This window comes from Globicephala melas, chromosome 10, assembly GCF_963455315.2.
Source record: "Globicephala melas chromosome 10, mGloMel1.2, whole genome shotgun sequence".
Taxonomy (NCBI): domain Eukaryota; kingdom Metazoa; phylum Chordata; class Mammalia; order Artiodactyla; family Delphinidae; genus Globicephala; species Globicephala melas.
Window position 1 is genome coordinate 69,438,630 of NC_083323.1, and position 26,378 is coordinate 69,465,007.

The 26,378-nt window shown below is 38.1% G+C and overlaps 2 protein-coding genes across 10 annotated transcripts in view; one reads left to right on the forward strand and one right to left on the reverse strand.

The window, feature by feature from the left end:
• The window catches only part of PPHLN1 (periphilin 1), a 141,930-nt gene extending 137,014 nt beyond the window's left edge, over positions 1-4,916 (reverse strand). For 2 of the 9 annotated variants that reach the window (XM_030835370.2, XM_030835371.2), the window contains exon 1: positions 4,837-4,916. Coding sequence is in view for 6 of the 9 variants with exons in the window: in XM_060306142.2 (XP_060162125.1) it covers positions 3,935-3,974 (40 nt within the window). In the remaining 3 variants the exon portion in view is untranslated. Of the gene's footprint in view, positions 1-3,934; positions 4,354-4,374; positions 4,796-4,836 lie in introns of those variants that run through there. The other 7 variants (XM_030835364.3, XM_060306142.2, XM_060306145.2 and 4 more) reach the window with 7 other exon arrangements.
• Positions 4,917-4,955: 39 nt separating this feature from the next.
• On the forward strand, positions 4,956-26,114 carry ZCRB1 (zinc finger CCHC-type and RNA binding motif containing 1). The gene is made up of 9 exons (XM_030835372.2): positions 4,956-5,142; positions 6,186-6,271; positions 9,293-9,321; positions 14,917-15,028; positions 15,379-15,486; positions 18,121-18,233; positions 18,341-18,416; positions 19,230-21,673; positions 22,334-26,114. Exons 2-8 carry the CDS (start codon positions 6,188-6,190, stop codon positions 19,359-19,361), a joined length of 654 nt encoding a protein of 217 aa, XP_030691232.1. The 5' UTR covers positions 4,956-5,142; positions 6,186-6,187; the 3' UTR covers positions 19,362-21,673; positions 22,334-26,114.
• Positions 26,115-26,378: the final 264 nt, after the last annotated feature.

Here is a 26,378-nt window from a genome sequence, read left to right on the forward strand (position 1 = left end):
AACACCACTGCAAAGGCAACGAATGTGTACCTTTCTTATTCCTGTTGCTTAGCACAGTAAAGGTACTTATTAAATACTGATCAAATAAATATATTATTCATATGACCACTACATGAGCCATTCTGAAGAACCTAAATAATAGTTTGTACCTTTTGGTTACTCAGAAAACTTCCAATGAGCACTATTAGATTATGGCTCCTATTACACTTCTCATGACACTAATGCCACTTCATTTTTGAGCAAAAGGTACCAATGAGAATCCTTTAGCTCTAGCACCTAAAGCAGTGATTCTCAACCCTGTCTGCACATTAGAATCATCTAAAGAGCTTTAAAAAAAAATACTAATGCCTAGGTCTTGTCCTCTGAAATCCCTATACAGTTGCCTGGGACATTTTTTTTTAATCTTAAACTTATCTTAGGATGAGATCCATTGATGTTAAAGCAAGGTAAACATATTCCTGATATCCTAAATTAAAACAAGAAGTTTTTAAGTATAGACTTGAACCTAAAAATTACATAATACTACTTCTACTTGAAAATGTTTAAAATTCCAGACATCTAAAACAAAAATGAATTTTAGAATATAGTTAAAGTCTGTGAAGAAAAAAAATAACATTGGATGTCAATTAAAATGGTCAAAATAAAGAATCCACAGGAATTAATCATTGTTCAGTGCCCAGGGAGAGATAAATGCAGGCAATGATACTTTAAAAAAAGCCAAGAAAATTTAAATATAATCTTGAGAGAGTGCTTAAGTGTGGGTGAACAACAGTCAATGGTAGAATCCAAGAAAACAGAAAGGAATTGGGGAAGATAAAACGTCCATGAGAAAGATACAAAGTACCAGGGCAGAAGACTGGCATTGCAAAGGAGTGGGAAATGAGCCTGCATAGGTATTCAACAAGCTTTCATTTCCTCCCCTGAAGTAGATATTATCCCTCCCATTCCAGAAAAAAAACCACAGAGGCTCTGAAAAGCTCAAATCTCAGAGGCATACGGAGCGTGGAATCAGACTCAGGCCTGTATGACTTTAAAAACCAAGCCCTTTCCACCATATCACCTTGCTTCACAAAGCAAACAGGCAAGAACAGAGAAAACAAAATTCAAGGGCATTAAATGGCACAACAAAGCAAAAAAACAGGGACCTGCCTGGTGGCACAGTGGTTAAGAATCTGCCTGCCAATGCAGGAAACATGGGTTCGAGCCCTGGTCCGGGAAGATCCTACATGCCGCAAAGCAACTAAGCCCCTGTGCCACAACTACTGAGTTTGCATGCTGCAACTACTGAAACCCGTGTGCCTAAAGCCCGTGCTCTGCAACAAGAGAAGCCACGAAAATGAGAAGCCCGCGCACCACAACGAAGAGTAGCCCCCGCTCACTGCAACTAGAGAAAGCCCACGCAACAACGAAGACCCAACGCAGCCAAAAATAAATAAATTTAAAAAAAAATAAAGATACATGTCAACTAAATACTTAAGAAAAAAAATGCGAAAAACTAGAGGAGGAGCTCCCTGTAGGCTTTTAAACCTAGAAATAAGGTGAGGGGAAAAAATGTCATTCCAAATGACATTAACCTGGCAGTATACAGGAAGGACTGAAGGTGAAGAGGCTAGAGGAAAGGAGATCGCTGATTGCTTCATAATCAACAATAGACCTTAGTACTATTAAAGCACTGCATTCTTTAGTAGTTTTACAAGTTACTTGACTTTTCACTGCTTTAAGGAAACTTCTTTTATGTAAGTATTAAATACTTAGTAGTAGATTATTGTTCATCATAAGTGATCAAGTAACAGAAATTACTCAAATAGGCAAAGTTTGTGTGTAATATTTTCAAATCTACATCTCATTTCACATCTGGATGGAGTTTACAGTCTTTAGTGGTCAGCCTCCTTCCAGTCTTTTACCCTCCATTTCACCCTTAAAAAAGGATACTCAGGGCTTCCCTGGTGGCACAGTGGTTGAGAGTCCGCCTGCCGATGCAGAGGACACGGGTTCGTGCCCCGGCCTGGGAGGATCCCACATGCCGCGGAGCGGCTGGGCCCGTGAGCCATGGCCGCTGAGCCTGCGCGTCTGGAGCCTGTGCTCCGCAACGGGAGAGGCCACAACAGTGAGAGGCCCGCGTACCGCAAAAAAAAAAAAAAAAAAAAAAGGATACTCAATTAACTTTGCTAATATGTCATTCATATTTGAAGTTTCCCTGATCAAGAACCCAAACAGTTTCTTATTAATTAACTGTAACAAATCCAAACATCTCTGCCCTTTACATGCCCCCTTCTACCATCTCACCTAAACTTCTGTTCTCTCGGAAAGGATCATTCATGCCTTCCTCCTCACTGGGTCACAAAGTAACAAACACTACCCTGGAATTGTCTTATTTCCCAAACCACAATACCTCTTTCCATTCTCTCACTCAACTCCCAAACATCCAGAGGCCCAGTTCAAAATCTATTATTCTCCAGAAAGCCCATTTCTGAACCCTACAACACTTACAAAAGATTCCATATCAATGGCTGCGAAGCCCACGTGTGACTTATGTTTGGCCCAGGTTTCTTTTTCTTTTTTTTTTTTTCGGTACGCGGGCCTCTCACTGTTGTGGCCTCTCCCGTTGCGGAGCACAGGCTCCAGACGCGCAGGCTCAGCGGCCATTGCTCACGGGCCCAGCCGCTCCACGGCATCTGGGATCTTCCCGGACCGGGGCACGAACCCGTGTCCCCTGAATCGGCAGGCGGACTCTCAACCACTGTGCCACCAGGGAAGCCCCAAGTTTCTTTTTTTTTTTTTTAATAAAACTTTAGTCCATTGACCACACTTAAAAACTGGAAGATAACCCTTTAAGAAACTATATTTCCAACTTTCCTTGAAAAGGCTGGACACTCTGGCAACGCTGGGATCACACAGTCACACAGCCACACAGCCACAATCAGCTGTAGCTGAGTAGCAGCTGACGTCTTTTGAAAGATTTTTACATTTTGTTTGTTTGTTTTTGTTTGTTTGTTTGTTTTGCGGTACGCGGGCCTCTCACTGCTGTGGCCTCTCCCGTTGCGGAGCACAGGCTCCGGACACACAGGCTCAGTGGCCATGGCTCACGGGCCCAGCCGCTCCACGGCACGTGGGATCTTCCCGGACCGGGGCACGAACCCGCATCCCCTGCATCGGCAGGCGTACTCTCAACCACTGCGCCACCAGGGAAGCCCAGATTTTTACATTTTAAAGTCAGGAGATGACATCAACCGCCTGACTTCTGAGGCTGTATCTGCAGCAACTGCAATGATTCAAGAAATACTTGACTGCCTATTAGGCACTGGAGTTACAAAAGTAAACAAGACAAACACAGTCCCTCCCCAAAAGCCTAGCTTAGTAGCACAGACAAAGAGATAAGCAATCAGGATACATCCTATAAGTGCTACTAAAAGGGAAGTAGAGGGCACTTAGCACACAGCAAGGGTACCTAATTCTGTCTATGGAAAGTCAGGGAACACCCCCTCGGAGAAATTGACTAAACTGAGATCTTTAGCAGGTATAGGAATTATCCAGAAAAAGGTAGGGTAAGGATCAGGAAAATCAAAGAACTTTTGCAAAGACAATGCCTGAAGAAAAAAGCATTAAGAAAGTGAAATCAGTTCCATATGGCAAGAGCCATGACCCACCCACAAACGCAGGTGTCAAAAGAAAGGGCTCAACTGAAAGGGCTGGAGGGAAAAAAACAAGCGTTAGTTAGGGTCAGGAGACGTAAGAAAATTTCCATAAAGAGGCTGAATAAGTAAAAGTTTGTTAAGCAAGGAAGAAAGGTTTCAGAGAGCCCAGTTGTTGTGTTGAGGGGTGAAATGTGGAAGAAAAGTAGGGAGAAGCAGTGAAAGCCTAAATCAAGGCAGAGGGAGCGAGCATAAAGCAGCACGGGGATGGGGGTGTAGCATAGAAGACCAAAGGGGCTTACATCTTGGACGGTAACCAAGGATAACAGGGATGTGAAGCATGGCAGTTTTGGCTGGCCACAAGTTTGCCAAGAGAATTAGTCCCAACGGTCCCCTGGTGGACGCGGAGGCATTCGGGCCTCTCAAAATTCTGCTGCGCCCTGGCTGGATTGCACTTCCGTCTCTCTAGAAGACATCGGCTTCAGTCTGGATTGATTGTGCAGGCTCCAGGAGAGGCTCTGAGCTCCAGGCTGCTGGCACGCAGGCTCCCAGGGAGTGATTAGAGGCCTGGTCTGTGTGTGCTGGTTGGTAGAAGTTAAGTATAAACTACCTTGCATTATTTTCTGTTTTTTCTGGCGGAATGATGGGCTTGTTTACAGCCACTTGGGGAAAAAGCAGTGTGTGCCCATTACAGATTTACAGGAAGAAAAAAGGTGCCAAGAAAGTTAACATGTGTCCATACCAATATTCAGGATGAGTCATTCTGTGAATCCGAGTCTCCCCAGGTTGACCTTGTCTCCCCAACGAGACTGAGATATCCTCCAGAAAAGGACCGCTTTACACTTTTTTGTAGCTGCCGAAGTGCCTATAACCGAACTGGGTACGTCGAACACATTCAGTAAATTTACCGACTTACTAACTGACCTCGGCTCACTGAAGTCACCTAGTTCAGTCCTCTTTTTGCATATTACGATGCTAAAGAGAAGCGAACCTGTATCACAGACTCAACACTTTCCTTTATTCCAAACTCCGCTGCGTCTCTCCACCCTCAACCGCAGGAGCAGAATCGTTGCACGATTCAAATGCAGCGGGAAACTCCAGGTTCCGCCGCGGAAAGGCCTGCCCGCCCGCGCACTCCCCTCTCCCCGGTGTAGCAGCCCGTGCCCGTCCCCTTCCACCTCTCGGAAAGGTAAAACGCGCTCACCGACTCTGGGCCGCCGGGAGACCCCGTAAACGTAGTCGTTCACTCGTCGCAGCGCTTCCAGGGAGGCACTTCCGGCGCGCGCGATGACGTCGGCAAAAGCGCCCGCCCCTAGACCCGCCTCCGGGGCTTGGGTCAAAGGACATCCTGGAAGAGGCACTGCTGCTAACTTCTTGTCGCCGGCTCCTGACCCTTCCCAGGACCCGTGATGCCAAGGCAGCTGCAAGGGGCGACGAACTGTCGGGGTTGAGCCCCGAGCGAGCTGAGGGCTCGCGCTCTTCTAGTCTCCCGGGCCTGCCCCACCTGAAGGTAAACGCCTACCCAGCTGCGGCCTTTTTCCCTGCGGGCTCCTCCCCAGACCCAGCTGCCGGAAACATTTGACCCTCTCTCCCGCCACCCTTTTTATTCCAAGACCTTTACTTTTCCCTGCCCTCGCATTCTCACCAGAACGGCTAACGTGTGAAGAGTTTCAGTTGGAAGCTTTTAAAAAGCGACCTGTCGATGAAGTTGTCCCCCAAAACATCCCAAGTATCAAGCGGTTTTCCCATTACATCGCGAACTGGCACGCCTTAGAATCAATATTTTGACGTTTGTGATTGTAAATACACCACACACACTTTTTAAATCGAAAATTTGAACTTGGTTGATTGAGTCTAATATAACTTTCAGAGATAATTTTCTGACTTTGCAATATACGGTATGAAAATGAATTACAGATTATATTTGTAAACTGAAAAATACATTTACAGGTCAATACCCTTCAGGGCCCTGAAAACTATTCCAATAATGAAATGTATCATTTCATAATTTAGCAATAATATGCAAAATTAGAGATTTGAAAGAACTTTATTTACATCGTCAAAATGTGAGGCTAAAATTTCCTCTTAGCACAGCTCCAGAGAAAAATATTAAGACAACCAAAAAGTTACCCAGGCAAATTAGTGAAAATCAACAGCTAAGTTTCTTTCTGAGCTCCCAGGCTCTTTCTCACGTGGGTAGGCAGGGTATTAGGTATATGTGAAAGCACTTTCTTGCTCTCAGCCTGAGGGGAGGTTAAGAGTAGCCTCAGAGTTTTTCCTTCATCTGTTTGAAACCCACCTCTCCATTCACGCCATATTCCATCACTGAAAGGGGTTAGTGTAAAGAATCTACTTGAAAGAAGGACCAGAAAACTCTTTTAAGTGGTGTCTGGAGAAAAGGAATCCCTTAATTCACCCAGCTGGAGTCAATGTTCCTGAGTATTACTAAGACGGAAAGTATATAAATTTGTCACTTACCTATAGTATTGGTTTTACTTGGAATGAAGAATACCTGGTTTAAATTGCTTCTGGGTTTGTTTGTTTGTTTTTTAGAAATGAGTGGTGGATTGGCCCCAAGTAAAAGCACAGTGTATGTATCCAACCTGCCCTTTTCCCTGACCAACAATGACTTATACCGGGTAAGTTTTTGTATTAGTATTGTTATCCACTGAATTCTCTATTTGAGATACAAATGTAGCTTAAGCAAACAGTTCTCTTAAGCAAAATTCATAATAAATACATTACAATGCACTTAAATCATTAATACCAAAGACCTGTATGGTAAACATAAGTAAGTGAAAAAATTAGACACTTGTAATTTCCAAAGAGAATTCCCAGTGCTTTATAGAGGATAACAAGTTTTTTATAAACACAGAAGCCACTACTAGCATAATGATGCTGATTTTTCCTCCTTGCTTACTTGGCTTTTGAAACTGGTAGTGGGGTGGAGGTTTTGGAGGAAGGGCTGATGGAAGCAAAACAGATCCCTTTCCTAATCCTCCAATCCTGAAAGTATATCTTAATTTATATATGTGGCGAAAACTTAACAGTTTAATGAAGTTTGTTTTCAGTTCAGGATAGGGGTGACTGGAGGAGAAAAAAATCCCTTCCAACATCTTCTTTCACCTTGTTACCTTACAGAGAACAAAATTTCCTTCTGTGCCTGTCCTGCAGATGGGTGGTTGAGAGGGACTGGAAGGAATGACATGAGTCGTATCTACAAGTGTGCCTGCTTTTCTCTGCTACTTTGGGTAGATGTTAAGTACAGTAGAGAGATGCTGCATAGGTGATACATAGTACTCGATTAATTAATTAACATAGCTTGAGTCTCGAACAGAGAAGAAAACAAACTTTATTGTCCTTCCTTGTATCCAAATAGAGACATCTCTTTTTATTGAACACTTACTATATGCCAAGGACCACTTACAAGTACTAGGTACACATCAGTGAACAAAAAGGTGAAAATCCCTTTTGGCACTCACAATGTAGCAAGATAGAGAAACAATTTGAAATATAAAAAATTTAAATGATGTTATTTGTTAGATACTAAGTTAATACAAAGGTATTAGGTGCTAAGGAGAAAAAATAAAGCAGGAAAGGAGGGTTATTAAATAGTGAAATTTTACTTTAGGAAGGTGACTTTCGATTAAGACATGAAGGAAGTAAGAGGCAGCTATGCAGATGTCTAGGGGGGACAAGCATTTCAGGCAGACAGAGTAAATAAAGTGGAGAGAAGAGGAGGGGCAATCAGAGGTAAGCCCATTCAGGGGTGCCTTATAGGGCTTGCATAGATAATGGTAAGAACTCTGAATGAAATGAGAAGCCATTAGAAATATTACGTAGAAAACTGTCTTTCATACAGATGGCCAATAAGTACATGAAAAGATGCTAAACATAGCTAATTATTAGAGAAATGCAAATCAGAACTACAAGGAGGTACCACCCCACACTGGTCAGAATGACCATCGTTAAAAAGTCCACAAACAATAAATGCTGGAGAGGGTGTGGAGAAAAGGGAACCCTCCTACGTTGTTGGTGGGAATGTAAATTGGTGCAATCACTACGGAAAACAATATGGAGGTTTCTCAAAAAACTAAAAGTAAAGTTGCCATATGATCCTGCAGTCCCAGTGCTGGGCATATGTCCAGAAAAAACTATAATTTGAAACGAGACATGCACCTCTGTGTTCATAGCAGCACTATTCACAATAGCCAAGACATGGAAATAACCTATATGTCCATCAACAGATGAATGGATAAAGATGATGTGAGATAGATATACATACATACACACACACACACACACACAATGGAATACTACTCAGCCATAGAAAAGAATGAAATACTGCCATTTGCAGCAACATGTATGGACCCAGAGATTATCATACTAAGTAAAGTAAGTGAGAAAGAGAGACAAATACTGTATGATATCACTTATATATGGAATCTAAAATATGACACAAATGAACTTATCTACAAAATGGAAACAGACTCACAGCCATAGAAAACAGACTTGTGGTTGCCAAGGGGGAGGAGTGGTGGGGAAGGGATGGATTGGGAGTTTGGGATTAGCAGATGCAAACTATTATATACAGAATGGATAAACAACAAGGTTCTACTGTATGGCACAGGGAACTGTATTCAATATTCTGTAATAAACCATAATGGAAAAAATATGAAAAAGAGTATGTGTATATATATATGTATATACATGTATATGTGTGTATATATACATATACACTTTGCTGTACACCAGAAACTAACACAACATTGTAAATCAACTATACTGCAATAAAGTAAATTTTTTTTAAAAAAGAAAGAAAATGAAAGGCAAACCACAAAAAAAAAAAAAGAAAAGAGAGAAAACTGTCTTTTTGGTCTTCAGAATTCAGTATTACTAACACTGCAGTCCAGTTATACTATGTTCCATGGTTACACAACTTATAGAACTCAAGCATTTATTATTACTGATTACATACATTAATGTATTCTGAAGGACTTTTGTACCAAGCATTATATAATAAATAGGACCGGCTGAAACAGTAGAAGTAGATAAGATTGCTTAGAGTGAAGATGTAGATGTAAAAGAGAAGAAAGGGCCAACTTTCTTGTGCCACCAACATATTAGGGTGGGCAGAAGGAGACTGATGGGAATGGATTTTTCATTATAGAAGCTTTTTTGTTTTATGAACAGTCTATGTAAGGATTTGTCTTCTGACATAGTGATTGCTTGATGGAGTGGGGGGCTGGGGGGTAGGCCAGGAACAGTGATATTCCACAACATTGATAGCTGAAGCACAGGGTTTCTCTGGAGCTATGGTGGGGTTGATAGTTGTCATGGATATACCACAGGAACACTCAGCTGTGCAATGTGTGTGCCTTCAATCTACCACACATGAATAGTGGGTTTTTTTCTCTGTATGCACTCTTTTGTCAGAAGTTTAGGAACTAAGGCAAATACCTGTGACACCAGTAGCCAAAAAAGAGGATTATGCTAGTCACTAAAAAAATATATCTTCGAGGGCTTGCCTTATAGACCAGAGGCTAAAAATTTTCATAAACTACAACAAACAATGTGGTCAGTATATACAGCCTGAAAATTTAATGTTCTTTTATGATTTTAAATTAAATTGCAAATTATTATGTGGTCTTTTGTTTCAGATATTTTCCAAGTATGGCAAAGTTGTAAAGTAAGTATATCAGATTTTGAAACTTCATTTAAAAGTCTATCAGAATTTACTTCTCCATTATTTTCTTAATGGAAGTAGATTTACTATTTTTTATAAAACAGATATTTGATATAAAAAAGAAATAAAAATACTACTGTTAACATTTTATATATATTTCAGTAATTTTTTAATATACATAAATATCTATAGACAAGTTTTAAAAGACAATTCTATACATGCAATTTTGTTGTCTTTTTTTTAACTTGACATTATATTGTAAATATTTTTCCATGTACCATATAGATACATCCCTGTATTTAATGATTTCATGGTATTCCTTTATACGGCCTAATTTATTTAAATAATATAATTTTGTACTATATTACTAAGAACTAAAACTGATCCTGTTATCCAATATAAGACATAAGTGAAAGGCTCCGATTAAATATATATTTTAGGTACTAGGAGGTGTGTTATCAAGTATACTATAAATGGATTATTATTTGTCAAACAAATAGAATATAAAAACAAACACAGTTGACTCCTGAACAATGCAGGGTTAATGAGAGTGTAAAGTAAAAGCAAGATAGTGTTATTCTATCTTACAACTAATAATATGTTCTGGTGTAAATTTAAAGTCATATTTAAAATCCCAAGAATTTAGAGCATATTTATCTTGCCTAGTTGTTTTTCTTTTAGCTTTGATAAATGAATGTTAAACAGTTGAAGTTCATGTGCATCCTGAGGTTAACTTCTTTTAAACTTACTTCTCTATTAAAAAATAATCAAAAATGCTACTAGGTCTTCAGAATTTCAAACAGTGATCATTATCAATCAGAACACTAATAATGATGATACGTAAAAATGAATACATAAATACGCTATGCATTGTTCTAATATCTTTACATAAATTATCTCATTAAAGTCTCACAACTACCTTTTAAGGTAGCTACTGTTATTATCCTGATATTATAAATGACAAAACTGAAGCACACAGTAAACCTAAAATCATATTGCTGGTTAGCAGTGGAGCCAAGGTTTGAATCCAATAGTTTGATTCCAGCCTATTCCTTTAACCTTTACCTTTTCTTGATTTTTCCCTGTCAGAATCGCTGAATGAATTTCCGTACAAATACATAATTATAAGCCATGAGAATGCTATGAAGTTAGACACAGAGTTATAAGCACCTGTAAACAGGGAAGACCTGATCTAGTCTAGAGAGTCAGGGTAAATTTACCTAAGTCATTATCCTTTGAGTTGAAACCTAGAGGCTGAGTAAGAGTTAAGTAGGTTAAAAGAATGGGAGGAACATTTCAGGTAGAGGGACTTGCTTGTGCAAAGGCCCTGTGGCAAGAGAAAATAAAGCGAGATCAAGAAACAGAAAGAAGGCCAGTGTGACTTGAGATGAGTGAGCAAGAGGGAGAAAGCACAAGACAGGTCCAGAGATGGAAGCAGGTTCCTCTAAGGGCACCAAGAATCCATTAAATAATTTTAAATGAGGGAGTGACATGATTTGAATTTTTAGAAGCTTATTCCATCCAGCTTCAGTGTAGATATTGGATTGGAGGGGAACAAGAGCAGGTGCAGGGAGACCAGTCAAAAGATATAACAATAGCCCAGGGGAGAAATTTGGACTAAGATGATACAGGTAGAGAGGTAAAGAGTGGTCAGATTTGAGAGATCATTAGGCAGGAAAATGGGTAATACTTAATGATATACTTACTTTGTATGTAAGGGTTGGGTGAGCGAGAAGGAGGTGTTATGGATGACACCCAGGTTTCCCAGAATAGTGTCTGCTTCACTTCATGTGCTTAAATGAGTACATCATCTACCTTATATCAGGAAATGGTACCACTGTCTAGCTTTTTTCCCATGCTGGAGACATGGGAATCATCCTAGGTTTGTCTTTTTAAATCCTTGATGTAATTATTTTTCTGTTACCGTAGAAGGTACCTCTATCAAAGTAATGTATTTTAATTGGTTTATAGGTCTTTCTCCACCTCTAGACTGTAAGCCTTTTCCTGAGGATAAAAACCCATCCTACTGCCAGTGCTTAGTACCTGTGCTTGAGGCTAATGGAAAGACTGAATGGCCACATGAACAAACAAATGGATGCACGCTTTTGAGAAACTGCTTTCCCATTTGTATCTGTCTTTTTGTTTTAACATATTGAGGTAGGATTAATAGGGGTTACAGAGACAACCTTAAAGAAGATTTTTATATCAAAATAGGTGAGATGAAAGGAACATTTTATAGATAAAGCTTAGAGAGGTGCCTGGCAAATAATAGAGTAAAAATTCCATCACATGTATCCAAACATAAAGATTTGTTATTACTGCAAAAATAAATTTTTTGAATAGGGGAGATGAGGCATTGTTTATACAGAGATTTCAGTGGAGACAAGCAGAAAAGAAAGGAGAAGAAATTATTTCCAGTTAAGAACTGATACATTTTGAACCCTGAGGAAGGAGTGAAATTTTAATGGGCAAAACATTGAGATTTGAAAGCGGATAGAAGCCATATGAACAGAGGCACCAGTTTAGGGGAAGTTCAGGCCATGCTTCATGAACACTGAGTGCCTTCTTGTGGCTAGACCTCATAGTTTGCAAGTGAGGAGCAGTGAAAGATGAGGGAATGGGAGCCATAATCATGAAGGATATTGATTGCTGGACCAAAGAATAGGCAACTTGAAGAACCAAAGATTTTTGAGCAAAGGAATAAGTGATTTTATTTATTCCTCAAGTAGAAGACTTTTCCACTAGCATGTGAGCATAACTTAACACCAAGGGAACCAGTAAGAATAGATTATGGAAACAGTAATGCCACCGTGGACAAGAAAAAAAGCAGTGGGAATGGAAAAGAGAGGACAGATGAAAGAGGTGATTAACTGAGTATGACTTAGAAAGCTAACACTTCCAAATAGTACTTTCAAAAAAAATGATTTATGACTTTAACTGACCATCACAAACATTATAAAATTTTTAAAAAGTTAAAGTAACTATCTTACTTTATACTTCTTTCAAAATTGGTTAAAAACTTTCCTGTTTATGCTAACTGGTGTGGCTTTGAAGAAAACCAGCCTAAACTTGAGCTGCATCAAGTGCTTGACTTCTCTTCCTTCCTTCTAAGCCCAATGAATAAACAGATGCAGCCTTTTGAGAAAGTAAACCATTTTAGTTGCCCATTTTTCCCTAAATTATTGTAACTTATATTTTTTTTAATAAGACATCAGTTTTCTTAATATCGTGGCATCTTCTTACCAATTTCATTCCAATGACTCTATAGGTACCTAATCCCAAATCCAAATAAAATAAATTTTAATATGTGAAACGTAATACTAAATCAAATTTCTGTTTATTTATTCATTCATGTTCTCTTGTCTGTTTTCCTGTTAATTCAGTTTTTAGAAAATTATTAAGCTTTGTCTTAGAGCTTTGTCTCTTTTTTTGCTATTTGGAAATAATTTCAAATTTATAAGTTACAAAAATAGTACAAAGAACATCAAAATATCCCTTGCCCAGATTGACTTATTAACATTTTATCCCCATTTACTTTATCATTTGCACTCTCTCCCCAATGTGTGTGCATGTATGTGTGTGTGTGTGTATACACACACACACCTATATGAGTATGTTTATATATATCTATGTGTATACATACACACAATTTGTTTTTGTGAGTCATTTGAGGCTGTTATAAACATCATCACCCTTTACTCCTAAATACTTCAGTGTGTATTTCCTACAAATACAATAGCGTTATATGTTATATAACCACAGTACAGTTACCAAACTCATAAATTTATCCTGATGCAGTACTTTTGTTGAATCAGTCATCCATGTTCCAGTTTTGTCACTTGACCCAATAATGTCCCACATAGAATTTTTTGCCTCTAGTACAGAATCCAGTCTAGAGTTAGGTGTTATTTTAACTGTCCTATCCTTTTAGCCTCCTTTAATCTGGAACATTTATAAATAATATAGCTCTAACCCATCTTTTTTTCCCCTCATTTTGTGTTTTCCTGATGTTGCCTCATGATTATGTGGTGGTTATGTATTCTTGAGTGTTATACTCTATAGGTGATGTGTTCTGAGGGTGTCACATCTGGATTCATACAGCATGCATCTGTCCCTCATTAGTGATACTAATTTTGATCACCCAGTCAAGACATTAACCAACTTCTCCACTGTATAATTACTTTTTTTCCCTTTTGCAACTAAGAAGCAGTCAGTGGGAGACACTCTTGAGACAATGCAAACATCCTATTACACATAAAAATTTCATTTTAGACATAGCATTTGTTGATAATTCTTGACTGATCCAGTACCATGATTGTTTCAAATGGTGATTTTCCAACTCTAGCACTCCCTATACATTCACCAGTCATCCTTTGGCATTCAGTAGCTCTCCTTTCTCCCCCTTTTATTTATTATCAGTATGGACTTATGAATTCCTTTTTTATGTGGTTTATAATTCATTACTGTATTTAATTATTTTGGTACTCAGACTGTCCTAGATTTGGCCAATCGGTGCTCCCTCCAACTGGCTTCTCTGTTCTTGTGCCATGCCCCATCGTTACTATTTTTTTCAAGTACTCCCTTTCTTTTTTTTTTTTAATTAATTAATTTATTTATTTTTGGCTGAGTTGGGTCTTTGTTGTTGCACGCGGGCTTTCTCTAGTTGCGGCGAGCGGGGGCTACTCTTTGTTGCAGTACGCAGGCTTCTCATTGCAGTGGCTTCTCTTGTTGCAGAGCACGGGCTCTAGGCGTGTGGGCCTCAGTAGTTGAGGCTCATGGGCTCTAGAGCGCAGGCTCAGTAGTTGTGGCGCACGGGCTTAGCCACTCCGCGGCATGTGGGATCCTCCCGGACCAGGGCTTGAACCCGTGTTCCCAACATCAGCAGGCGGATTCCCAACCACTGTGCCACCAGGGAAGCCCCAGTACTTCCTTTCTGACATAGCAAGGTGTTCCAAGAGCCCTGTTGAATATTCTCTTAAACTGTATTTAATGACATATGATGAGCGAGGACCACAGGACTAGGGATGGGTAAAGCATCAGGAAAAAGAACAGGCTCTGTGCTCTTACGACCATCCCTACCACTTACGTACCTTGGGTAGTATGGCTAAGAAGCACAGAAGTGGAGATTCCTTAAAAGAATATTAAGATTATAGTTATGTTCTAACACCTAGAAAAAAATAATTTGAGTAAATCACTTTACTTTTTGGGTAGAAGAGAACATCTCAGTTTTGTTTTGTTTTGTTTTTTCCTGCAGAGTGAGGGAGTCAGTAGAGAAGAGGAATTATGCTTACTCCTCAAGATTCCATTGTCTCTAATCTCTTCATCCTTCAACTCTGATTAATGTTAGATTTATCAGATACTCCTAATCATAGCTGTGTTCACTTGTGTGAAATCAGTATCACACTTTCCCATTTCCATTCTTCTTGATATCCCATGACTTTGAAGAGTTAGCTATTTGTCAAATATATTAATTTCCTTGCTTACTCTATAAATGTTTTATTAACCCTTTTTGACCACTTGAGTTTTTCAAGTATTTATTCATATATGTTGTTTATGCTGCCTTATTATTTTTAACTGGCTATTTGTTTATGCTTTAAGGGTTACTATAATGAAAGATAAAGATACCAGGAAGAGTAAAGGGGTTGCATTTATTTTATTTTTGGATAAAGACTCTGCACAAAGCTGTACCAGGGCAATAAACAACAAACAGGTAAGCCATTCATTCCCAACAAGGTTTTTAACCAAAAGCCTTTGTGCTTATCCAGGCTAAAAATGTGGGGATGAGGGGATAGTCAAGTCTGATGGATATCAGTAGGTCCTGAGGGTATTTAACGTACAGAATAGAGGTCAAAACTGTACTGGGTTCCCAAAACACTGGTAGAATATAAGGAATAAAAGTCTATTCTACAGGAAAGAATTTGTCACACCTAAGTAGGCAATTGCTAAAATAATCTAAAAAATAAAATGGAATTGAAGGTTTGAGGAAATGGGATCCAATAACTGTAGTTTTAGGTTTCAGTGAAATACATCCTATTGCATGTGCATTTTTCTCTGTTCTAGTTATTCGGTAGAGTGATAAAAGCAAGCATTGCTATTGACAATGGAAGAGCAGCTGAGTTCATCCGAAGACGAAACTACTTTGATAAATCTAAGTGTTATGAATGTGGGGTGAGTAAACCTAAAACAGTATAATTTTCCATAGTTTACTTGAAGGTATTTTTCACATCAGTGTTTTGTTTGTGTTCTCCAAGACTTCTGGATGGCTAAAATCAGGTTATGAAAGTTTTACTTTGGGACTCTAGACTCATGTAAGTAAACTCAATTGAAATGTCGTATGTAAAGTTAACCTGAGTTGGGTAATATAGGGTGGTATTTTCTCCAGTTTCCAAACCTTTGAAAGTTGTTAGATTAAAAAGTTTAAGACTAATTACTTACATTATTGTCTGAAAGATTTTAGTGACCCATAAATGATTTTAGTGACCCATAAATGATTAAGTATCACAAATCAGTAAAAACATTATGATATGACCCATCCTCTATGGGATATTGTTTTGAAGTTTTCCCCCCTATTTGTACTGCTGATAGTTCAGGAGCTGAACTATACCCAGATTTTCTTATCTAGTTCTCATCATCTGTTGTTATCCATTTAAACTTTGGGTGATTAGGAGAGATGTATAGCCACAACACAACATTGCCCAAGGCCCATAATTGTATCAAGAGAATTTCAGTCTGGGTCTGTTGCTGCCTATTTCTAAAATGTCTTTATGTATACTAAAAAGCAGGATCCAGAGGTTAATGGGGAGCTTTCTACTGAAGAGTAGATTACTGAGAGACATTGTCCTGGCTACATGATCATGTGGAAAATAGAAGGAAATGTGTTGGGGTCCTTTCCCCAGTGCCACTCACTCCCCCTCAAAAATATATACATATACAGACAGATGGGTGGGTGAATAGACAGATGGATGGATGGACGGAAAGAGAAAGCAAGCAAGGCACTGGGTACATTCTGTAAATTTTTATGATTCTGACATCTAAGTTAATGTTTCAAAACCTGTGTTCCAGAGTCCATCATAAAAAAGAAAAAAAAGAAAGGAAAGGAGGGTGGAGTTGTTATGGTCAGATAAATAAGTATATATCCACATATTCACAGTAAATATTAAATTATCTAAGAACTCCTGGATGAATCTGTTAATCTGTCTTTTTGGTTTATGGATCCATAGATTTGTCATATTATACTTAGTACATTATAATATTTCTTAAAACATCCCCCCACAAAAATCTGTTTACGTTTATTTTAGCCTGATTTTTCCCAAAGCTATTTCACTATTAAACCCCTGCCCCCATTTTTTTTTTTTGTATGGCATATGTTAACAGTTTTTGGTATACCATTATTCCAAAAACAATTTGAAAAATGGTTCTCTAAGTACATCCTCTCAGCAGTTCATTAACAATAACACCTCTTGGGTTCAGCCGTGTCCCCAGGTATACAAAATACACAGTCTATTTGATGCTTTGTAAAATATACTTGAAAAGCATGATTATTTTTCTCTTCTGTTGTTCTAATCCTGGCTCAGCCTCTCCGCACACCCTCATTCTCACATATTACTTCTAAAGGTATTTTGGTAAGCTAATACACAGATTCATTGTCTCATTTTACAACTCAAACCATGTTATGGCTCATTACAATGTTATGGCTAGTCCAGCACTGTCAAATACAAACATATGCAAGCCACAGATTTAATTATAAATGTTCTAATAGCCACATTAAAAAAAGTAAACAGGGTAAAAACTTAATATATTTTAATTCAAAATATTTTCATTTGAATTATGGAATTAAAATTTTTTTAATTATAATATTTTACATTCTTTTTTCATACTGCCTTCACAATCCAGTATGTATCAATTCAGACAAGTTCTCAGTAACCACAAGAGAATTATAGCTAGTGGCTACCATAAGTGGACAGTGCAGGTGTAGTCTAGATATGAAAGAAGCAAAATGAAATTAATTGATAGGAAAAGTGAGGAAGACTTTAAATTTTCCATTTGTTTTTAAAAGAAAATGTTCAGCAACATCTTGGAAGTTAGGAATAGTTTTGTCCCCATTTTATCATAATAACTTAAAATTTTTACAACTAAGGTAGATGGTCCATTTAAATTTTGAATTATTTTATATCCTGAATCTTCAGATTTAAAATGTTTGAAGGAAGAAAACTTCTTTTACTCTTAGTGAAACGACTAGAATACTTCCTTATTGGGAGTTATAATATCATAATCTCTTCCTTCTAAATATTAAAGTAATGGGTTTTAATTTCTTTGTGTATATTCCCTGTGTGACAATATTCTTTTTTTAAATTAATTAATTTATTTATTTATTTTTGGCTGTGTTGGATCTTTGTTGCTGTGCGCCGGCTTTCTCTAGTTGTGGCGAGCAGGGGCTACTCTTCGTTGTGGTGCGCGGGCTTCTCATTGCAGTGGCTTCTTGTTGTGGAGCATGGGCTCTAGGCACACGGGCTTCAGTATTTGTGGCTCGCAGGCTCAGTAGTTGTGGCTCGCGGGCTCAGTAGCTGTGGTGCACGGGCTTAGTTGCTCTGCAGCATGTGGGATCTTCCCAGACCAGGGCTCAAACCCGTGTCCCCTGCACTGGCAGGTGGATTCTTAACCACTGTGCCACCAGGGAGGCCCCTGTGTGACAATATTCTTTCTTAAGTTATAAAACATTTTAGTCTTAAGGAACCACCTAGTTTCTGTTAATAACACAACAAATTTAATATTTCTCCTTTCCTTTTTAATGGGAAACAAAAGGAAAGTGGACACTTAAGTTATGCCTGTCCTAAAAATATGCTTGGAGAACGTGAACCTCCAAAGAAGAAAGAGAAAAAGAAAAAAAAGAAAATTCCTGAACCAGAGGAAGAAATGTATGTATAGCCACTCTTAGCAAATGCATTATTGTGTAGCTTCTGTCTTTTTCCTAAGTGCATTCTGATTTTTTAAGTGCATTCTGATTTTTTTTTTAATAATTTAGTGAAGAAGTAGAAGAAAGTGATGATGAAGGGGAAGATCCTGCTCTTGACAGCCTCAGTCAGGCCATAGCTTTCCAGGTACTAAATAGTTCTTTTCTAAGGTACCATGCCATAGCTGCCTTGAGTTAACGGTTTTATATTCCTTGCTTACTTTATTAATCATCTCCTGATGGCAACCTCTGTCTTCCCCTTTGCCCCTAAACTTTAGGAGATAGGCTTTTTCTTTAAGGTCTTTAGAACAGTGTGGTGGAAAAGTGCCTATCGGTTCTTTCTAGATTTTGAGGGCCCCACAACACTTTTACTGTCTTAATCTGTTTTCATTATAGAATTGAACAGAACTATTTGATTCAAGTGAATTTAGCCCAATGGAAAAGATTTTACTAAATCGAAGATACTGTTTTAAAAGAAGCTTCATTTTAAAACAAAACCAAAAACATATTTTTGACCATTAAATATCCTAATACAAGTATACGAAACATTTTTTGAAGAAGGGTGTATAACTTCCTGATTTTATATAACCACTTATTTTGTTTTAATGTAGTTGATAAATCGTAAATGCATACATCAATTTATTTTTTCCTTTTAGTTAACTAATGTATTTTATGTAACATTCCCACATCCAACAGGGATGACAAGTAGGCTTCATTTCATATGCCTGTTAATTAGTAGAACTTGTCTAAAATAATTTTGATTAACATGGTAAGACTGGGACAAAACTTGGGGGTAGGGGAAATGGCATCTTAATGGAGTAGAACTGTCTGCACGGGCTAGGAGGGTAGAGAGTGCTGGCACTTGTCATGTATGTTTTGCCATGTTTTGAATCAATGGACTGTAAATAATATTAAACAGATTCCTGATTTTGTTTTGTTTGTTTTCCGAACCACATTACAGCAAGCCAAAATTGAAGAAGAACAAAAAAAATGGAAACCCAGTTCAGGGGGTCCCTCAACATCAGATGATTCAAGACGCCCAAGGATAAAGAAAAGCACATATTTCAGTGATGAGGAGGAACTTAGTGATTAAAATTATATATATTATGTCAATATCATTAAAAAATTTTTTAAATCTTGGAGTATCAAGTTCCATTGGGACTAAAGATTACTTTTAGAATTTGAACATAAGAACACTTAGTACCAAATAGTTTTTTACTTTAAAATAGTTCATAGGAAATTGAAAAGTAATTTTAAAGTATGTTTATCTTGCATCAAGATTTGCTAATAATCATTAATCTTGAAAACAGTTCATTTGAATAAAAAAGAAAACTTAGTACTATCATAATAATGCTATTGTCATCCCAAGAAAAAACGTAGATAAGTAAAAAGATTTGTTTGAGAAGTTCATTATAAAAGTTTATTCATGATTGGCTTATTTGAGGACTTTTGAAATAAATTTCATCTTTAAAACAAAAACCTCTTAAAGACTGAAAAGGTTGAATGATTTATTGTGATTAATGTTAATAAAATTTTCTCAAGAGAATTTTATTTTTAAATGTAGGTGTTTTTGTCATCTTATTTCTTTTACCTTTATCCCAATCTGGATACATTGTAATTACCCATAAAATTTAAAGTAGAGTAGCTCTCAAAGGTTTGTAACCAAAGAGCAGTAATTTGTCCTTTGGCACAAAGTTCCATTCCCCAAAAACAGCCAGCTTCTATATTTGTGCCTTTTCACTTGTACATACATCTTGCTAAATAAAATACATATATTTCTGCCACTTAATCCATAAAAGGATGAAAGAAGACTTTTCAATCTCCTATACTCCCCTCTGCCCTCCTCCACCTTCCCAACATGGCTACGTTAAAATTTTTGGTTAAATCCATATTTTATTGTTTTTATTTTAGGACCATTGAAATACTGTTCAGAGCTAATGAGTGTGCTATGATTACATTTTTCCTAGAGTTAATAATTGCCTGGTTTTTTTCATGTATTATATTTCTTTGTATTTATGACTGAAGCTTCCCATACCTTTTGCAGATGGATATATGGGAATGGGATTACGGAGCCTTTAATTTTCTACTTTCTCTATTTCTGTACTATTGAATGCTTTTTAAAAGAACATCTATTTATTAGTTTCTTAATTGCTAAAAGCAATAAAAATATTTCCACTTTGAAAACTATAAAGGCAATGAAAGTGTTAACCCCTTACCAGCAAAATATCTTCTAGATCTCAGTGAGGAAACCAGACAAAAAGGTTGAATGCTGGACTCTATTTTCTGTTTCACCCATTAATTCATCAAATTTAAAGCAAAGAAAAAAATTGGGAAAAAACATGCCACAAAATACAGAAAAGTTTATATGAATACCTTAAAACAGAATAGAGAATGAGCTAGTGACATAAACAATATATAGAAAATTTAAAATAGTAAATGAAAATATTTTATCACTGGCTAATTTCTGAAGGGTAATTTAACAAGTATCAACTATTAAGTATGTTCTATTGTTTGAACTAGAAACAACATTCTCTTTTATCCTAGGGTTCTAGTCAGAAATACAAATATTTATGTACAAAGGTATATATTGTTATTTAAAATTCAGAACACAAATAGTTAAATATCAACAAAAGATAAAGCATGATACATACAAAATGATTATTAGAAAGCATTAAAATGTTTCAGAGAATTCCTAATGGGATGGAAAAACATTATGGATTTAATGGCAAGTGCAAAATACCTGCTGTGTATGGATACATACATGCATATGGATGGGAAAGTCAACAACTAAGGTAGTAATGGCATAGCAGTTAAGACTATAGTCTCTTGACGGACATACCTAGGTTTCTGTGGCCACGTTTCCACTTAGAGTTGATGGCCTGAGGCCATTTACTTAACCTGAGTTCTCTGAAAAATAAAAAGGTACAAACAACACCAAAAGACAAATATTGTATAATTCTACTTATACGAGGTACCTACATTAGGTAAATTGATAGAGACAGAGTAGAATCGAGGTTACCAGGGACTGGGAGGAAGGGGGAAGGGAGTGTTATTGTTTAATGGGTACAGAATTTTTGTTGGGGATGATGAAAATGTTTTAGGTGTAGACAGTGGTGGTGGTTACACAGCGTTGTGAATGTACTTAATGCCACTGAATTGTATACTTAAAAACGGTTAAAATGGTAATTTTTTTTTTTTTTTCCTGTGGTACATGGGCCTCTCACTGTCGTGGCCTCTCCCTTGCAGAGCACAGGCTCCGGACTTGCAGGCTCACGGGCGGCCATGGCTCACGGGCCCAGCCGCTCCGCAGCATGTGGGATCTTCCCGGACTGGGGCACGAACCCATGTCCCCTGCATTGGCAGGCGGACTCTCAACCACTGCACCACCAGGGAAGCCCTAAAATGGTAAATTTTATGTATATTTTACCACACAAACAAATACACAAACATAGCTGGTTAAAATTTTTGTGTAAAGAGCAGTTAAGCCACCAGGACCCTTCCTGCCACCCGCCAGTCATGCTGAACCATGATACCTGCAGTCTCCTTCCCCTGCCAATGTCCAAAACACTCTCAGATAAGTTCATTTCACCTCGAGCAGGGGATTGGTGGGGGGGGGAGATGTCGTTCCTTCCCAGGAGAAAAGACATAGACACTGGAAATTTGGGCCCTAAAAATAGGTCAGTTCAACAATAAAGTCCCTCAAGTTGATATACCCAAGGTGGTGGTGGTGGTATATGCTTCTGATCAGCTTTTAAGTGCTCCACATTCAAATAATGAACAGACATATCAGCATCAACAAGTGTTTGAGGAAGTCCTCAAACAGCAGAAATCCAAATGACTAGACCAAAGAAAGGAGCTTGGAGGAGCTGAGAATTCTGGCTTTAAAAATCTGACTCCCTGGGTTTCCGGGAAAAGGACTGTGGACCTGTAATAAACTGGATGATTTCTAACGTAAAAGCAGCTGTCAATCAGAGAATGCCCATCCTACCAGATATAAGATATGTTTTCTTTCCCTCTGCAATCATTTATTTACTCATTTGTTATTTTGGGGTTTTTTTTGACTAGGTGCCTATTCTGGAACTGCTGGTTATAATTTTCAGAAACTGCTGCCTATTCTGGAACTGCTGGTTATAATTATCACAGAAAACAGATGGCCACATGTAATAGGACATATTTATATTATAAGTATTAACTTAATTCATTTCTTTGTTTTATATTCCATAAGTGTGTGTAATTTGTGGTACACAACAGTGATCACGAAATATTTAGGCATTAATACGTGTAAATAGTAAAAGAGAAGTACTTGAAAGCTTTACATAGAATATACCAGAGCTAGATCAGTAATTTAGGCACAATTGTTTGTAGAGGAGTGAAGCATGATTTTAAAAGGGGAGGTAAAGGATCACTGGATCACATAACTGAGACATTTAGCTTCAGAAATGGATGAAGGGGTTAAAAATCTAATTACAAATCTCTTTTTCTTTGTCTCTTAACCACTGCTTTCCTCTGTACTACCTTTGTTTTCCACAAACTTGCTTTATGAGATAGCAGGGTTGACCACCAGTATCTCTAAAGCTAGGAATCCTAAGAATGAGAACTCGTCTCCCCCAACGGTTCCAGCAAAAGTCCCAAGAAAAGCCCTAATATGCCAGTCCTGTGTCCCAGTCCCCATTCTGGAAGATGAGTAGGTCAGTCCGACCCAACTCACATGGATATTCCCATGCAATGTGGTATTTATGTTCAGTTTGGAATCAACGTGGAAGTTCCTTATCTTGTCAAGCCTGTTAGGCTCTCCCTTCATCATTGTCAAAGGCAGAATACTGAGGCAGCTGAGCGGGATGCACAGAGAAAACAGATGCAGCACCAAACAAAAAAGCTATTTCCCGGGCTTCCCTGGTGGCGCAGTGGTTGAGAATCTGCCTGCTAATGCAGGGGACAGGGGTTCGAGCCCTGGTCTGGGAAGATCCCACATGCCGCAGAGCAAGTGAGCCCGTGCGCCACAACTACTGAGCCTGCGCGTCTGGAGCCTGTGCTCCGCAACAAGAGAGCCGCGATGAGGCCCGCGCACCGCGATGAAGAGTGGCCCCCGCTTGCCACAACTAGAGAAAGCCCTCGCACAGAAACGAAGACCCAACACTGCAAAAATAAATAAATTAATAAACTCCTACCCCCAACATCTAAAAAAAAATTATATAAAAAAAAAAGAAGCTATTTCCCATAGTCAGCAATGTTCACGGGTAACTTGCAAAACATGGAAGGAGGGTAAAGGCTCTTTGGAAAGCAGTTTGATAAGCACTGTTACTTGAAGTAACAACGTAAGCAACTGCAGTCAGAGAGCAAGCCCAAGACAACAGGATGGGTTTAGCCATTGTCAATTATTTTAAAAATTGCTTTCATAAGATCCAAATTTTCAGAATCCTTAGGTACTGTTACAGATGGAACCAATTAATAATTTTAGTTAAGCTCTGGTACCTAGAATAAGCAGACCAGAAATACAACACCTTTTATAGAATGTGGTCTTTTAAGCAGATTCCTTTCTGGAATTGTTGCATTTTTTATCACTACATCTTTCCAAATACATGGCTTTTTTTTTTCCTCTGATTGTATTTTTCTTTTCCATTATGGTTTATTACAGGATGTTGACTATAGTTCCCTGTGCTATACAATAGGACCTTGTTGTTTATCCATTCTATATATAATAGTTTGTTTGCATGTGCTAGTCCCAAACTACCAATCCAACCCTCTCCCACCCCCCTCCCCCTTGGCAATCACAAGTCTGTTCTCTATGTCTGTGAGTCTGTTTCTGTTTCATAGATAAGTTCATTTGTGTCATATTTTAGATTCCACATGTAAGTGATATCTTTCTCTTTCTGACTTACTTCACTTAGTATAATAATCTCTAGGTCTATCCATCCATGTTGCTGTAAATGGCATTATTTCATTCTTTCTTATGGCTGAGTAATATTCCATTGTATATATGTACCACATCTTTATCCATTCTTCTGTCGATGGACATTTAGGTTGTTTCCACATCTTGGCTATTGTAAATATTGCTGCTGTGAACATAGGGGTGCATGTATCTTTTCGAATTATAGTTTTGTCTGGATATATGCCCAACAGTGGATTTGCAGGATCGTATGGCAACTCTACTTTTAGTTTTTTCAGGAACCTCCATACTGTTCTCCATAGTGGCTGCACCAATTTACATTCCCACCAACAGTGTAGGAGGGTTCCCTTTTCTCCACACCTTCTCCAACACCAAATGCATGGCTCTGTGTGAAACACATAACCTTTTATAAGGAGATGGTATAATTTGGTGAGATTTATTCCAGGATGGAAGGATGATTCAACAGCCACAAATCAAAACACCATATAAACAAAACAAAGGATAAAAATCATATGATCAGGCTTCCCTGGTGGCGCAGTGATTGAGAGTCCACCTGCCGATGCAGGGACACGGGTTCGTGCCCCGGTCCAGGAAGATCCCACATGCTTGCGTACCGCAAAAAAAAAAAAAAAAAATCATATGATCATCTCAATAGATGCAGAAAAAGCACCTGACAAAATTTGGTATCCAGTTATGATAAAAACTCTCAACAAAGTTGGTATAAAGAGAATATACCTCAACATAATAAAGGCTACATGTGACAAACACACAACTAACATAACTCAATGGTAAAAAGCTGAAATCTTTACCTCTAAGATCAGGAACAAAACAGGGATGCCCATTATCACCACTTTTATTCAACATCATATTGGAATTCCTAGCCACGGCAGACAAGAGAAAGAAATAAAAGAAGCCCAAATTGGAAAGGAAGAAGTAAAACTCACTATAGGCTGATGACATGATAGTATATATAGACATCCCTAAGCACTTGACCAAAAAATTATTAGAATAAATGAATTCAGTAAAGGTGCAGGATACAAAATCAATATACAGAAATCTGTTGCATTTCTATACACTAATAATGAACTATGAGAAAGAGAAATTAAGAAAGCAATCCATTTACAACTGCATCAAAAAGAATAAAATACATAGGAATAAAATAACCAAGGAGGTGAAAGATCTGTACTTTGAAAACTATACAACACTGAAGAAAGAAATTGAAGACAACACAAATAAATGGAAAGATATAACATGCTCATGGACTGGAAGAATTAGTACTGTTTAAATGTCCACTCTTCCCAAAGCATCTACAGATTCAATGCAAACCCCATCAAAATATCAAAGGCATTTTTCACAGAAGTGGAACAAATGGCCCTAAGATTTGTATGGAACCCAAAAGACCCAAATAGCCAGAGCAATTTTAAGAAAAAAGAACAAAACTGAGGTATCATACTCCCTGATTTTAAACGATACCACAAAACTACAGTAGTCAAAAATGTATGGTGTTGGCATAAAAACATATACATAGATAAATGGAACAGAATAGAGAGCCCAGCAATAAACCCATGCTTATGTGGTCAATTAATTTAGAACAAAGGAGCCAGGAATATACAATGGGGAAAAGACAGACTCTTCAATAACTGGTGTTGGGAAAACTGGACCACTTTCTTACACCACATATAAAAATAAATTCAAGGATTTCCCTGGTGGTATAGTGGTTAAGAATCCGCCTGCCAATGCAGGGGACACAGGTTGGATCCCTGGTCCTAGAAGATCCCACATGCCACAGAGCAACTAAGCCCGTGCGCCTAGAGCCCATGCTCCACATCAAGAGAAGCCACCGCAATGAGAAGCCCGTGCACTGCAACAAAGAGTAGCCCCCCGCATGCCACAACTAGAGGAAGCCCGCGCACAGCAACGAAGACCCAACACAGCCAAAAAAAAAAAAAAAAATTAAAATGGATTAAAGACTTAAATGTAGATCTGAAACCATAAAACTCCTAGAAGAAAACACAGGCAGTATGCTCTTTGACATCAGTCTTAACAATATTTCTTTGGATATGTCTCCTCAGGCAAGGGAAACAAAAGGAAAAATAAACAAATGGGACTACATCAAACTAAAAAGCTTTTGCACAGCAGATAAAACAATCAACAAAGCAAAAGGCAACCTACTCAATGAAAGAAGATATTTGCAAATGATATATCCAATAAGGGGTTAATATC